The sequence below is a fragment of the Falco naumanni genome, chromosome 3 (assembly GCF_017639655.2).
Source record: "Falco naumanni isolate bFalNau1 chromosome 3, bFalNau1.pat, whole genome shotgun sequence".
Lineage (NCBI taxonomy): Eukaryota > Metazoa > Chordata > Aves > Falconiformes > Falconidae > Falco > Falco naumanni.
Genome location: NC_054056.1, coordinates 14267178 through 14282099, shown reverse-complemented (window position 1 = coordinate 14282099; position 14922 = coordinate 14267178). Strand labels below are relative to the sequence as shown.

Sequence of the window (14922 nt, the reverse complement as noted above, 5' to 3'; positions counted from 1 at the left end):
GCAGTGTTGTAATAGACGACTGCGTGCATGTTCCAGCTCTGTTAAATTGTCGTAAGGCATATTCTGAGCACACATTTTAGAATGCCTGCCACTAAGTATTCTTGGACTATGTTTTGAAACGTGCTCCAAACAAAAAGATCTATAATACCGCCTAGCTAAACTTAGCCAGGCAGTTACCAAAACTATTTTAAAGCAGAAATGTAGAATCTGTAGAGATAGGTATGTTACTCAGAATGAGTGAAAATATTTTTCACCAGGCTACACAGGCTGAATCATTCAAGATTACTTGGTTGAGTTGGTTGGTTTGGGTTTTTTTGTTGTTTTCCAGATAGATGAAACCCTGGAAGGAGAAGTAATGTTTATGGCACAGACAGGTTCTTTTTCTGTTCCACTGAAATGTACACCCAAGAGATGCATTGTAAGTGACTTCAAGTATGTTCAGAGTCAGTATAACAACAGTAATAGAAAATGTGTGATAGCATAAACATAATTGAAAATATTTAGCAAGAAATATTTAAATTTCTTTCTTTTTTATTTTCTAAATGGAGAGTCTCTTTCCAGAAAATGATTCGTTCCTTAGCTTCCCAGATTACAGTGAGCCTTATACAAAATTACCTTAATGGGTTTACTTAACCATGAACTGTAGCTTTAACTTCAGGTTGGGGTTGACTGCAGTAGTTCTGTTCAGAAGTGGATGACATGGTGTTACACTGGGAAGAGAAACGCTGGCTGGAAATGAACTATCTTTTTTTCATTGGAATTTTTGGAAATTCCATCCCAGACCTGCAGTAGTTTATTCTATAGTTTTCTATGTAGACAAAAACCACATAATATCTTTCTATCTTTTCTGGCATTTGTCAAAAGCATGTATCATTTCCTTTCAGTATCTCAAAATCTTTTGAGAAGTCTATACTGAATTTTAGGTGAAGAAGATAATATGTTTACTCTTAAGAGTTGGAAATACAGCCTGCACTAACTGTTTTTAGATACCCTAACTTCCTATGAGCTAATTTGAATAAAGTATTTGATAAAAGCAACAGTTTTGTTTTTAAATTACTTCCTTCACAGCTAAGAGTAGCTTTGTAGGCCAAAAGAAACTATAGATGAGTATATACAATGCTAGAGGGAAAAGATTATGCAAGGAGACACCCAGTATCAGAATAAGACTAGAAATACAAAATCTGGGGCATGCTGGGAGCATACGTAATAATAACAAATAATTTTTAAAAGGTGTTTAGACATATGAGTGTCTTCCTGGAATTTGTGATTGTTAGATATTAGTAAATTGAATGAATAGGATTGCATGTAAAGTTTCTTTACCGGACAACATGTTGAAAATTTTGTGCACAGGGAAATGAACAATCTGTTACACAGAAAATAGAAGAGGGGAAGTAACTGAAAGTTAGTGCGCTATAATTATTATATTAGCATTCTTGTAAAATATTTAAGGATGTGCTTCATTTTAAGCACTTGTGATATCATTCTAGTTTCCTACAGCAATATGTGATATCTTAAATCTGAGTATGTGTATAGGACTCTGTTGGTTTCCAGTTAGAAGACCCTGAAGATGAGTCTGCACAATGCAGCTGCAAGCCAGCACATTTAGCTTTGGTCAGAGGAGTAGTTTTCTTCATCTAGAGAGTTCATACCAGCGTGGGGCACTGATTACACCCAGGAACTCCTGTTCTTTATGCCCTGAAAGTGGGAAGAGTTCAGCTGTAAGCAGGATACTAACAAGCAACCAAGTTGCCTTTGTCTTTTTGATGCTTGAACTTGAATAACAAGCCTTTTGTTATCAAAATCATTAAAAATTCTTTATGAAGCAGCATATTACTTCATAAACTCCTTGTAAACCACGATAGCTCAAAGAAACAAAAGGCAGGATGTGTTACAAACTGATACATAGTCACTATATGATGTTAAATGCTGCTTGCTTCTCAGCTTGATGCTAGGAAAACCATTTTTCTGTAATACAAGAGTATCAGTGCTGAATTGGTACATAAATATTACCTATTTCCAGAGTAACGACCTAAAGGCTTATGCAAGCTGTTACTATGAGCAGAATTTAGCCTGGTTTTCCCCTTGCGGACTGCGATGGAAGGGGCTCAGTTTAACATGACATTGTTTTAATGAGTTGGCTGCTGCAAGAAGGCAGAAGGATACCTGCAGTTCATGTCATTATTTGATACGGTCTTTGAAATGATAATAAGAAATGTAAAGTCTTATTCTTGAAAAGGTGGATGCTCATTTAATTGACATTACTGACTATTCAGGACAGTAGTAATTAATGGTTTATCTTCTTACAGCTGGCACTAGATAAAGAGCTCATTGACTTCGGCAGCCATGTGGTGGGAGAGACAATTTCACGGACCATCAACCTGACAAACAGTGGAGCTTTGGGAACAAGATTCAAAGTTCAGATGTCAGCAGGTGACAGTAGTACATGCAGAGCAACAGAAAAACCTTCTCCTGGAAGAATGGTAGGTTCAAAAGGATTTCCCTAAATCAACAGAAACATTCTGCTTTGCAAAGTGTGGTAGAATCGTAGCTCAGGTTGGAGGGGGCTTTGGAAGATCATCTGCACCAACCTTTAGTAGTTTGTTTATGTTTGAGCTGGCCTGTCTTGATACAATCTGTTAGATCCCCAACTATCAGAAGAGAAATTTAAATTTAAGTAATTTAAAATTATTTAGGGGGTAGGGGGGAAACTAACAGTGATAATTTTTTGTAACATTTCAGTCATTTATGTAATGATTTCTATCTTCTCCACATCCATGAAAATTAGGAAAAAATACTTTGGTTAAGAGGAGATTCTGGCAGAGTCACTTAAAGTCCCAACTCCTGGACTTAAGAGAAATGCTAACAGTTGCAAAACTAGCAATGGAGTAATGACAAATGGGAGCACTAGCCTGTGATTTTCCCTTGCTGCCCAAAGGAGGACAGTCACAGTTACTGACAGCTGTTGTTAGAAGGGAAGGAGCTGTCGTCGTTTGACTAATAATCCCATTGAGGGCTGTTGCCTGAAAACAACAATAATAAATAGTGTGAAAAAAATTGAAGAGGATCTCTCCAATCAATAGTGGAATGAATGCAAATGATTGTAATACTGTGTCCTGTGGAATGTCCTGGGTGGGAATGAAGCAGAGACTGGAGAAATGTACCAAGACTCAGACACTTGGTGCAGAGCTGACAAAATGTGTGGTGTTAGACCTGATGGTTGCTCCTACAGCATGCCAGTTTCAAAGCTGACAGAAAACGGAGGAATCCTAACAGTTGTACTCCTCCATGTAGCAGATAGTTTTAAGTGAAAGACACAAGAAAGCATGCATACAATTGTCTTTGCATGTCAGCACTGTGGGCCGGATTTTTGAGTAGTCTGAACAACTTAACTCTGAAGATGTGCTAAATAAGTTGTAGAGTTCATTCTTAAAGTGGGGAAACTTTCAGATTTTAAAAAAACCCAAGCAAACCAAAAAAACCCCAACAGCAATGAACCGCTCACTGTGGTAGGAGCTTGTGTTTTGTAATTCCGGTGTTGATGAATATCACTATCATAAATGTTCCTTTTTCCTCAAGTGTTGCCTAGGTAGTACACATAAACAGATAGATTTCACAGGTCCTTGACCAGAGAGAATAGCACTACTAGGCTATGTATCTTTTATGAAGTGCCTGTATGTTCTTGTAAGCTCAGTGCAGAGTCTTTATCCTTTTTCCATCAGTGCAGTCTTTTAATTTCTTTGATTGCTGAAGAACAATTGGCTCAGATGGTTTTCAAAATTCTCTGCTTGATAATCTAGCAAATTTTTAAGTTCCAAGAAAAGACACGACGTCTCATTTGAAACATTACAATAAATACTACGTACAGTGAAACTGCTGAGCTATTTGCCACGGTTTTCAACTCATATATTATCCTTACATTAAAAGCATGGTTCAAATAATAGAATTTGTGAAATAACACTGTCTGTATCCATGGTTTCCCTTCTGTATTCTGTCCTTTGTAGGTGTGTAATAAACGGAAGTCTAGTTTTAGCAGACCTAATTTTGACATAGAACTGCCTGTGTTTCCACGAGAAGAATGTTAGTTCTGTTAATTGTAAAATAACTGACACTGTATTGCTCCTGTTGTATTATTTACCTGTTTGGGGCAGCCAGCAAAAATTAAATCTGCTCGTTCATAAAGGTCTAGGAGAATGTGTAGTTTTTAGAAAGTGCAGCACACTTCTCCATTTATAATGTGGAACAGTTGCAAGAAAACACAAGTTTGATTTGCAACTGCTTGATAAAACTGGAGCCGATGCAAGCTAGATGAGCAGACACAGTTGAAAATACTTTTTTCTTTGTTTTCTAATAGGTTACTGAACACTTCAGTGACGATGTCCCTGTAAAGAAAAACAGCGATAGTCCTGTGACAGCTGCAGTTGAGAAGAAGGAACAAGTTTGTCCTGAGGGTAGTAAGGAAGTGACCTGCTGTGCTGCCCAGGTGGAGCAGCAGAGAGCTGAGACAAGCCGGAGCAGTAGTTCCGCAGGTAAGCTGACTACCTTAGAAAATAGCCAGTGCAGTTTTCCAGGCCAAGCATTATCCATTTGTAGGGTTTCCTGTAATGAACTGTGGAATTCAGTTTGCAAAGTTACTCAGTAAATTAAGCAGTTCATTACTCTGGTAGTAATGTTAGAGTTCTTTGTATGCTGCCTCACAAAAAAATGACTAAAAATAATGTACTGACACCATTATATCAAAAGCAGCAGAGAATCTCACTTCTCATTAGCGATCAACAATTCAGTCTCAGAAGAATACAGAACCCAACTGGCTTACAGAAACTACAAAATTGTTATCATTCTTGTCTCAGCAACTGAATACCCACTTCTCAGAATAGAAATCCACATGACAGGTTTATTTTTATAGTCTGTGGTTCTAGGAACAAGGAAGCAGAAAGATGAACCTCCTCAGACATTTTCCATCTCATTCCTGATGTTTACCAGGTGCTTAATAAAATCCAGTCTTGTAGAAGAAAGACTTTCTTGATTTCTTTATTATCTGTATTCTTTAACATTATGTCTCGATGTTGATCTTTCCAATTGCAGGAAACTAAAAGTTCCATGAAAAGGTAGTGGGTGGCTTGCTTTTTTTAAATCTGGGATCTGTATTGTGAAATGGAGCGATTCCATAAATCACAGTAGCTGTCTCCAAAGAACACGTAAAGATGTTTTCAGACCTTAAAAAAAAATATCTACTGCTTTGGCACATTAACATACCTTGTGACACTCTGATCTTTTTCCTGGTTAACGTGAAGGATATGGTTTGCAGTTGAGTACTGCCATGGAGTCCAGCGTTAGCTTCATCTCTCTTGTGATGCATTAGTTTAAGGCACTTTGAAGCCCTAGTGGGAGACTGTTTATTTAAAAGGTGCTTATTATTGCAGTTGTTTTGAGCATAAAGTGAAGCAGCACTTTCACTTGTGTTGCGAGTCCTCCAGACTGCCTTGCTTTGTCCCACTGAAATTGCTCTTAAAGCCCAGCTCTCACTTTCAGCTGAATTTGCGTTCCTTGATGTTAACAACCTCCAGTATACGCTTTGTCCTACTGAAACATCAATATTGGTGTTCTGTAGTGGAAGGCTCAGGTGCCTGAGGTAGGCTTCTAGGGTAGGGCAAAGTTGTATGGCCAAACAGAAATCGCCTTCTAGACATTTATGTTTCCCCATCACTGGCATACGTTACTTGATTTGTAATATTGACCAAAATCAATGTACTTCTGCCCGGTTTGTTATTTTTGATAAGTGACTAGATGCACACATCCAGCATTCTGTGGGATTTTGTTTGTGGTTTGGTTTTTTTTCTTCCCCAGAACAACTTGGTCAAGATATATCACATTCCAGATCAGATCTAGACACAGACAACGCACATAATGTAGTGGAACTTTCTCCTGAAGAAACACCAGTGGAAATCATGCTTGGAAAGGTAATGAATACCCTGAGATACGGATCCAAGGTTTTCACTAGTCTAAGCCTACATTAAATACGTTGCTTTGGCTCTGGTGGGAAATGGTTAGGTGCATGATCAGTTTCAAGCCCGCTGGACTTCACTATATCACAATTAATTCTTTAAATGAAATCACATGACACATTTGCCCTTTCTTTTGATCTTATTTGACTTATTTGAGCTGACAGATTCTGTATAAATTTACGTTTTCCATAATTTAACTCTGTGTGTATGTGTGTATGTGAAACTTTTTTCTGCTGTGTTGTTCTGTAGTTACACAAAGTCTGGTGACAACACAAAAGATGGGGCAGGAAGAATGTCTGGGAAATGTCAGACTTGAGCCATATTACAAAATGTGGGTATGAGAGCGCAGATCCTGGTGGTACTAGCATTTATGGCTTCCTCTTATGCATACGAAAGGCAGGTGGACTCAGTGCTGCAATCAGCAGAGCAGATCTTTGAATGGCTGCAGAAGGCTGCTTCTCCATGTTTTAGTTACACATTCCCCAATACATGATGGAAACACTTTGGTAAACCACATTATTTAGCTGTCATACAGACTCCTGCAGTAACAGGGGAGACTCAGTAAGATTCGTTGCGAAACCATGTGTCATGCCAAGTCTTTTCCCCACAACAAACCTCCTAGGGAGCTACTAATACTGATTTATTTATTTTTTCTCTTGCATAGTGTGTTCTATCTAGTTACAAGCTAGGTGTAGTAGAGTGTTTGTATAGTATGAGTATATAATGCTTCTTTATTTCAATACAGTCTATAGCCAACTACAGTAATATAGTATTTTCATTAAAAACATGTTACTTCTTGTTTAGGTTACTGAAGGTGAAATTGGACCCCGCAGCTCAGTCAAACTTCAGATTATATTTGTCCCAGCTATCCCTGGAGATGTGCGGGCAGAGTTTGTGATCATGTTTGACAACTCAGACTGCAAACCAGTGAGTGATTTTGTGCAAGACTTGCTTCAAAACACTGTAGAAAAAGAGTTTAGAGTCCTCCTACTTCTGCTTTTCCCAAGAATTGAGAGCGCTCAAAAATCCTATATTATAAACAGGAGAAGGAGTTAGAGGACAGATATGTTTTATGAACGTTCTAAGTAATAACAATGAGGTACCACGTGATCAAGTATTATGTGCTCTGGTGGGAGGTAACTGTAAATCACGGTCCTTCTTTCTGATGCAGTATGGTTGTTAAACTTGTTGGTTCCCTTAAATTTCTGTGCAAATAATCCTGATATTCCCATTTTATCAGACATCATACTGGAAAACAGCTAATTCCCCTCTATTCCCAACCCACGTAGTTTATTTTCTTTCTGATATATCAGAATTGGAATTATTTAGCATGCAGTAGTGAAACTGATGTGTGAAAGCTGGAAGAGATGACAACTTTAGTTACCACTTCAGCATATTTTGATTCTACACTTCATTGGAAGCCAAATTCTGCCTGGGAACAGTTCACAGAAGCTTGCCAAAAAAAAAAAGAAAAATTTCCAAGAAGCTCAGTAGGCCAGTCTTGGCTCTCTCCACGGTCTACAGATGGAGTAGTCTACAAAAGGAGCTGCAGATGCGTACCGAAGGCTCCTGTGGGCACCCTCTCCTGCTCCTGCAGGGTCATTTTGTCCAAGTCTGAGCTATGTGGTCACTGCTGTCAGACCTGAGGTCATTACAGCAAGTGCAGCACTGCTGCTGTTACAGCATTGCTCTGCTGGCTAAACAAGCTGCAGTCTCTCAAGTTTGTGAATTACGGCATATTCACTTAAGCTAGATGCACTTTAAATATTTCTTTTCAATGCATGCAATTCCTTCATGTTCCCTATCAAAGAATTGAAATCAAAGTACAATTTTTTTTCCTGCTGGGACACCATAACACCTAGGTTTTATTTTATGAATGATTTGCCTAATTAAAGAACCTGTTGCAATATGAATACTAGAATATTTTATTCAGCTCTAGTTTATAGCAGAAAGTCTTGTTCTGTCTAGATCAGTAAGAATTTGAGACTAACAAAAATAATTGCACTCTTGATTTATGTATTAACAGCTATGCTTTAGTGCCGTTGGGGTTTCTGTTGATGTGCCGGTTTGGGTGCCCAATCCCAACGTTGATTTAAAGATCTGTATGTATGACCGACTCTATCAGGATTGCGTTGTCATTCAAAGCAGGTGAGCTACCCTTTAATTCGCAGCTGCCTTGCTATGGCTAAATAATGAGATCTTCAGCTACTAGATGATGTCTTGAGATTCTGTTGTGGTTGTTGAGATGCCAGACCCATCTTGTCACAGGAAGCTGAAGAACAGTTTGGGTTTTTCTCTGGTGTTCCAGGAGGACATCCTGAAAGTCCTCCAAGTTCCACGCTGCTGTGGAAATTGGAATTGGGTACCCTACGCTCCCAGATTCCCAAGACTAGCCGTAGCTATGAAGTATCTGGGTTAATACATGCTGCTGCAAGATACCCTGTGCTGTACCTGTTCTATGGTAGAACTGTCAAGTTCCTCGGGAACAGCAGCCCCACCAAGTTCCATCGTGTGGGATTTGCACACTGAGCATTAGGGAGATAAATGAGTCTAAACTTAAGTGCACATTGGGTATAATTGCTTCAGCCAGGAAAATTTAGGAAAGAGTATTTTGTTGTTTCTCAGCTATTTTACCTTTAATTAAAGTCCATGGGAGACTTACAGTCTGGAAGCCAGCCGCATGCCAACTGTTCTTTATTGAGAAGGTCAGTCACCAGTATTTCCAGATTTGGAGTACAATGCTGGATAACTCGTGTCAGTCCTTTTGTGTTTACCATAAAATGGGAAGGATACAACTTTTCCTAACCCATACAGGCCTTAGCACTGCACTGGAGTGACAGATACCTTGTGAGTACACAGCTAGTGACCAAATAGCAATGTGCAGGGGATAAAATGTCTGGGTGTTTCTGTAGTCCAAGTCAGTGATGTCCGGAGACTGGTTCTGTTTGCACTCTAATATAAAGATAATATTTCAGCTGATTGGCTGCCAGAGATTTTGTGCTATTAGAGGGTAGTTGTATGATCTTTTACTCAGTTGTCTTCAGGTGCTGGGTGTCTTCTCTCCACCTAATGCAGTCACTATTGAGCGCTTATTTTAACAATTTGCATTTCTTAGATTCTTTTTAAATAGGGTTGGGGTGGGTTTGTGAGAGGGTGGGGGAGAGATTGGTTCTGTAGAAGGCATCCATTCTAAACCTCTTACCAGAATTACAGACTGCAGAGATTCTTCACAGTTGGAAAGAAATGAGTAAAGCTGTTATCTCAGAAATTCAGCTTACAGATATGACAAGCACAAGTTGTTATATAAGTGATTTTACTTGGTCTAGATAACCCAGGGATAAAACTTGCAAGTATAGAAGCAGAATAACTCTCCTAATGAAAACTTAAGATTTCAAGGGGATCCCAAAGATAGAAGCTGTCAAATTGCTTAGGGCAAAACTTCTCAACTGAGGGAAAAATCCTGCTGATCCTTTGCCAAGTTTCACTAAATTAAGAGCACTTAATACGCAGTATACTGGCCTTCGTACCTTGGCAAATCAAGTCTTTGATTTATCACCCAATTTTCCACAGTTAGGAAAATTTTCTTTGTTACACAGTCATTTGGGCTGAAATTCAAAGTATTTAGTGTGCAGGAACATCACGTCTCTCAACATTTTATGCTGCAAAAGTAGATACATTTTGTCATTCAGACATGATGCCTGAGAAGTTTTTTCCTCTAGTAGCTACTGAAAATATTATGTAGCGTGTATCAAAGAGGATTCCTCATTGTTACACGGTACATGTCAAACCACTTCTCAAACAGAATGAATTTAAACTGCTGAAAATAGTTATAAACTACTATCAGTCAAGAAAAATTTCTTAAGTTAGAGTAGTAAGTTGCTGCATTTTAATTGTGATAGTGAAAAACTGGGGAAAGGTCCTCTCACTAGGGTCTGTGGTCTGGAGCTACACACAGACCCAGGATCCCGAGCCCAGGACAGTTATCAGGGAAGCAAAGAAGCGCCCAAACTGCTGTCAGGATACAACCAAAGGTAACAGATTGTTACAGTGGCTGCACATGGGAGCTGTGTATCAGCTAGAGTTACTACAGCTCTGTCTGAGCTAACACTGGGAGCAGCCACTCACTTGAGGGAGCCCAAAGGTAAACTTGCCGCAGCCCAGCTGAAAAGGCTGCTTGTCTGACAGCTGCTGAAATGCCTTCGCTAGTGAGAACTGAAGTTTGAAGCCAGTAGATGTGAAATCTTATTGGCATAACTTCCAGAACGCAGGTACTTTAATTAAGTGTTAATGAGATACTTAAATAATGCTGCTCTTCAGGAGTATTCTTACAAATTTCTGCTCCAATCCCTAACTAGTTATAGCAAAAAAACCAAGAACCAACAACAAACAAACAAAAAACAATCGGAAAAACCCCAAACAACCTTAAAACTCGTAGTGAGATAATTCTTCAGATTTTTGGGGCAAAATCTGACCCCAACCCAAGGGAGATGATGGGTTAGAATAGCATTTTGTCCAGCTCCAGTACACACAAACATCTGACAGCAGAGCATAAAGAACTTGCCTATATCTTATTGCTGCAGCAATCGATGACACTGTAGTCTACAGCATAAATAGCAGATCAATTTTTCAAGTGCTCTGGCACTTAAGTGCCCCAGCAAGCTCAGTAGAATCGCAGAATGTTAGTTAATACTGGGTTGGTTTGGGGTTTTGGGCTTTTTTTCTGGTCACATAGAATACAGTAATCAGAAAGCGTAAAGCAGCAGCAGAAAGGGTGGCAGTATCTTCTTATCAGAATCCTGTCCAGTATAAATCGCTTTGAAAAGTAATTTCTTTGGCAGGTTATAATCTGCACTGATTTAATGAAGTAGTATATAGCTCTTTTAGATTGTCAACAGTCAGAAATCGTTGCAGGCTCCCGGTACCACATGCTATAGCTGTTGATTTAGAGCAGACCATCTGGACTGGCAGCTTGTAAACCAGTCCAAGAGAAGGAAAATGACAAGCTGAAATATTTGTAAATTGCTTGGCAATTTTGCACTTAGACATACAATTCCAGGGCAAGGTATGGTCTGTGGCTATTGCTGCATTATAATATGGCCAGAATTCAGCGAACAGGGAGATGTTTCCTAACTTCCAAGATGCCATTCATAGGGCAGATTGATCACACGTTTTAGCAGAGGAACTGGCAGTCTCAGCTTAGCCACGCTATGACTTCTAGCCCTGCAGGATCTCTGCTGTTAGAGGGAAAGTTACAAGAGCGCTGTGAATTCACATCTGTTTCAAAAAGTCACCACAGTTTTGGGGAGAAAGACCAACAGCAGCAGTGTTCTCAGTGCATTTATGGGATAAGACAGGCCTGCCTCCCCCCTGCCCCTGAGTCTGAGGGTTCTTTTCCTGCCTGTACAGGCTTAATTTTTGGTATTGAAATTTTGAGATAATTATGACAAAGAGGATGAATGGAATTCACAAACCGGGTACGTGTTGATGTTTTAGGTGTGTTTTGCACTTCCAGGTTCATTGTTTTGATTCTTCTGACTACAGGCTGGGACTTCAAGTGCTTGTTAGCCGCTTAAGCAGCATCTAGGTACCCTTGGCCCCACTTGGGGGTCGCTGGTCTTCATTTTTCTGTTTCTTAGACAGAATAACAGGTTTTTATTTGTTACGTCCTACCCACCAGCGATTGTTACATAACCTAGATCCAGCATGACAAGACTACTCTGAGTCTTGAGTGGGTTCTCTGCTGCAGCTAGGATCAATTAGGTGTCTCAAACATTACGTGAGTCATTCCTATTGATTCAGTCAGAGGAAATTATGCTCGGAGCAAATAATTATCTGATATTTCACAATAATTTGGCTTTGACTTTCCCCTGATCTGACTTACTGCTGTGCTGCACTTATGTTCCAATCAGCTGTGTATATTTCTTGAAATACAGCTAGGTGTACCTACAGTTGTTATAATGGTAATGTAGAGCAGAGGTGCGAGGGTGCAGGTGGGAGGAAACCAAACTCCAAGAGCAAATGTTGCTGAGGTGGCTGTGCAGGCGGCCTCACAGCCACCTCGGCATGTCTGATCTGTCTGCAGAGCAAAAGCCACGCTGCGTTTGAAGTTTGAAGTATGCAAAGGATTGAGTAAGCACATGGAGCTGCTTCCAAAAACAGGTTACATTCAAGCTCAGTCATCCTTCAGTGTGCGACTTAAGTTTCTGCCCAGGTAATCTAACGACACTAATCTTTTCAGTATTTAAGACAATATCTGTAGGAAGCTGTCAGTGGAAAACCAGAGCAGAGTTGGGTTTTTTTTTTCCTTCACACCGTAGCAGGCTGGACTTCACGCTGCTGGTGTCAAGGCAGGCCTCCGCTCCCCCCTGCTCTCCCCCTTAAAAGTTGCCAGATGCTCAAGGAGGAAATTAACTTGGATCACATACCTGTGAGGAAATGCTTCTCCTGTGGTGACAGCAGTAGTGTGAAAATCTTAGCAGTTGCGTTCCTGGTAGGCTGCTCCCATTTCTGTGGGGAAGCTATTCTCATATGAGAGAGAGGTTATCTAGGCAGGTGGCTACTTCACGGATCACTGATTAAATAATTTCTGGACAAGAACTCTGTGCTTGCTAATTAAGGTAAGAATGGTTGGGCTTCCTGTTCCTCTCTCTCTCCTGCCCGTGTACATTTTTCTTCAAAATATGGATGTATTGGTCTTGAATTTCATGTGGCAATTTATATGACGTCTTCTAAGATGCTAAAAGCCTTATCCCAGCAAGTTTCTCCATTTCATGGCACATCGACATATACAAACATAACTCAGTTACTGGAAACGAAGAGTTCTGGTTTTTAAAAATTTAAATACAAGAGCCTCTGTTGATCACTGTTAGTTTTATTTACCTCATCATTGCCATCCTAAAGAATTTAACAGGACATTTCTTTTCAAATATAAATTAAATGATATAAAACCTAATTCTGGTGTAGAGCCAAGTGCTTCAGCAGCTTCTGCGTTGATTGCTGCTGCAAACCTGCTGCTATTTTCATATAGGTTATGTAGTCCCTTTGATGTAAGTGTATATTTGGGTCTTCTCTGACGTGCTCAGTGTCTCTGGATTCTAAACTGAGAGGCAATCACTGATTTTGAAATTTTCACCAGGTTAGTTTTCAAAGAACTGGAAGTATTTACAGTTCTTCCAACATCTCAAATCCGATCAGATTACAACAACAGTAACCATTATCGTGACATTTTTCAGTTCCTAAACTTCGGATGCTGTAAAGCACTGTGCTGCGTACTGAGTGGATAGAAGCATAGCTTGGATTTAGAACATTAATCTTCCTTTGAAAAATGGGGAAGCTTCAGAAAGGAGATTTGATGAGATTAAGGCATTTCTGATACACAAATAAGTATTTGGCTGTTTCAGTATACGGATCAGTTTTAAAAGACCCAGCGCACAGGGGGGGTGCATGTGTGACAGGGAAGCTGAGCTTGCTACAAGCTGGTGCGAAGTCCTGAGCGAGTGATACATTTCTGTAAGTGCCTCCTCACTGCCTCAGTGCTATAAGCTGTAGTAATAGAAAAGCTATATTGCAGGTAACACAAAAGTAAAAAGAAACACTCATTCAGCAATACCAAGGGAACAGATAGATACCTGGAGGCTTGGGAAGTTCTCCCGAGTATTCTGCGCACACTGAAATGCTTGATCAGATGTTACAACACTCATAACTTTCTGGGTGTTTGAAGCAGACGTTCTCTGTTTACTTGTTCTCTAATCTGCTGACTCTCAGAATTCCCAAATACCACGTCTTTTAGGTTTTCTGCATTTGGAGCTAGTCCTGCAGATGCTGGCAGTCTAAATCTGATTTGTCTTTTATGCTTCTCTTTAATTGCTTTTAAGCATGAAGATGCCATTTTCAGGGAACTGTCTGAAGGATTTCAGTGTCTTTTCCCCAAGGCGTTAACAGCTAATTTAGAGTCCATCACTGTGCACGTACAGTTAACAGTTATTTTTACCGCCTCTGAATTATTTTGTAATAGATGAATTTCTTCTCCTATTCTAATGTCCTGTGACAAAGTGAAAGCTGGTACTTTATTCCTACCTTGCTATCTTTAAATAAGTTAGCAACACCTTGGAAAATCACCTTCTAAAGTCACATTTCAGACTTGCAAAATAGCAGCCATCGGGATTTTGGATCACCATGGTGACTGAGTGGGTGCTGTCTGGTCATTAACTAGTCTTTAACAATACATTTAAAAATTGCATGTAATTCCAGTAGTAGTAGTAGGAACATGATCACTGTGGAGACCTAAGAATATGAAGCAATTCACTCGGATGCTGTAAGACACTATAAATAGACCAGTAAAGCTAAAAATGCTGGAGCTTTTGTATTGTCTTGGCTTGAAGCTCTGAAATTGAGCTTATGATGGCAAGATGCTTCAGCTACAGAAGCCCCACGTACTTCTTATAAATTACGGATCTGGTATATCATCAGACACTATTGGTCTCCCAAGTTTGTTTCACTTTATTTAGGTCTCTGTGCTATGCGATACAATTGGTTCTGCCGCAGACTGGCTGGTAATTAACTAACATCAGTGTCAAAAGGAAACGATTGCCTGGGTTGGGTAGGGTTGGGTTGGGTATGTGCTGTGGTTGCAGCAAAGACGCAGGCAGCTTATATTCCAATTATAAAGTAAGCCGTAAATTTTTCAGAATGTTAAATGACTGGATGGCATTTGAAAGGAGGATAAATGGATGCAGGCCTCTGTGAGTAACTGCCCTGAGCTGCTCTGTGTGCGAGATCCTGTCTTTAAAAATAAAAAAATCCAGCATTAACACGCAAGCTCAATTGCTCTACCTTCCTTGCACCCTTGCAAGCCGTGTGTACCTGCCCAGGGCAGGTTGGCTGAAGGTATGCCGTTGTGTAGGAAATCTGGGACAAGTCC

At 39.9% G+C, this 14922-nt stretch overlaps 1 protein-coding gene across 1 annotated transcript in view; it reads left to right on the top strand.

Annotated features, from left to right (window-relative positions):
* The window catches only part of CFAP74 (cilia and flagella associated protein 74), a 92214-nt gene that overhangs the window by 62443 nt on the left and 14849 nt on the right, over positions 1–14922 (top strand). The window contains exons 17-23 of the mRNA XM_040587941.1: positions 329–418; positions 2307–2480; positions 4352–4526; positions 5845–5957; positions 6807–6929; positions 8029–8150; positions 12085–12213. Of these exons, the coding sequence (XP_040443875.1) occupies positions 329–418; positions 2307–2480; positions 4352–4526; positions 5845–5957; positions 6807–6929; positions 8029–8150; positions 12085–12213 (926 nt within the window). The remainder of the gene's footprint in view (positions 1–328; positions 419–2306; positions 2481–4351; positions 4527–5844; positions 5958–6806; positions 6930–8028; positions 8151–12084; positions 12214–14922) is intronic.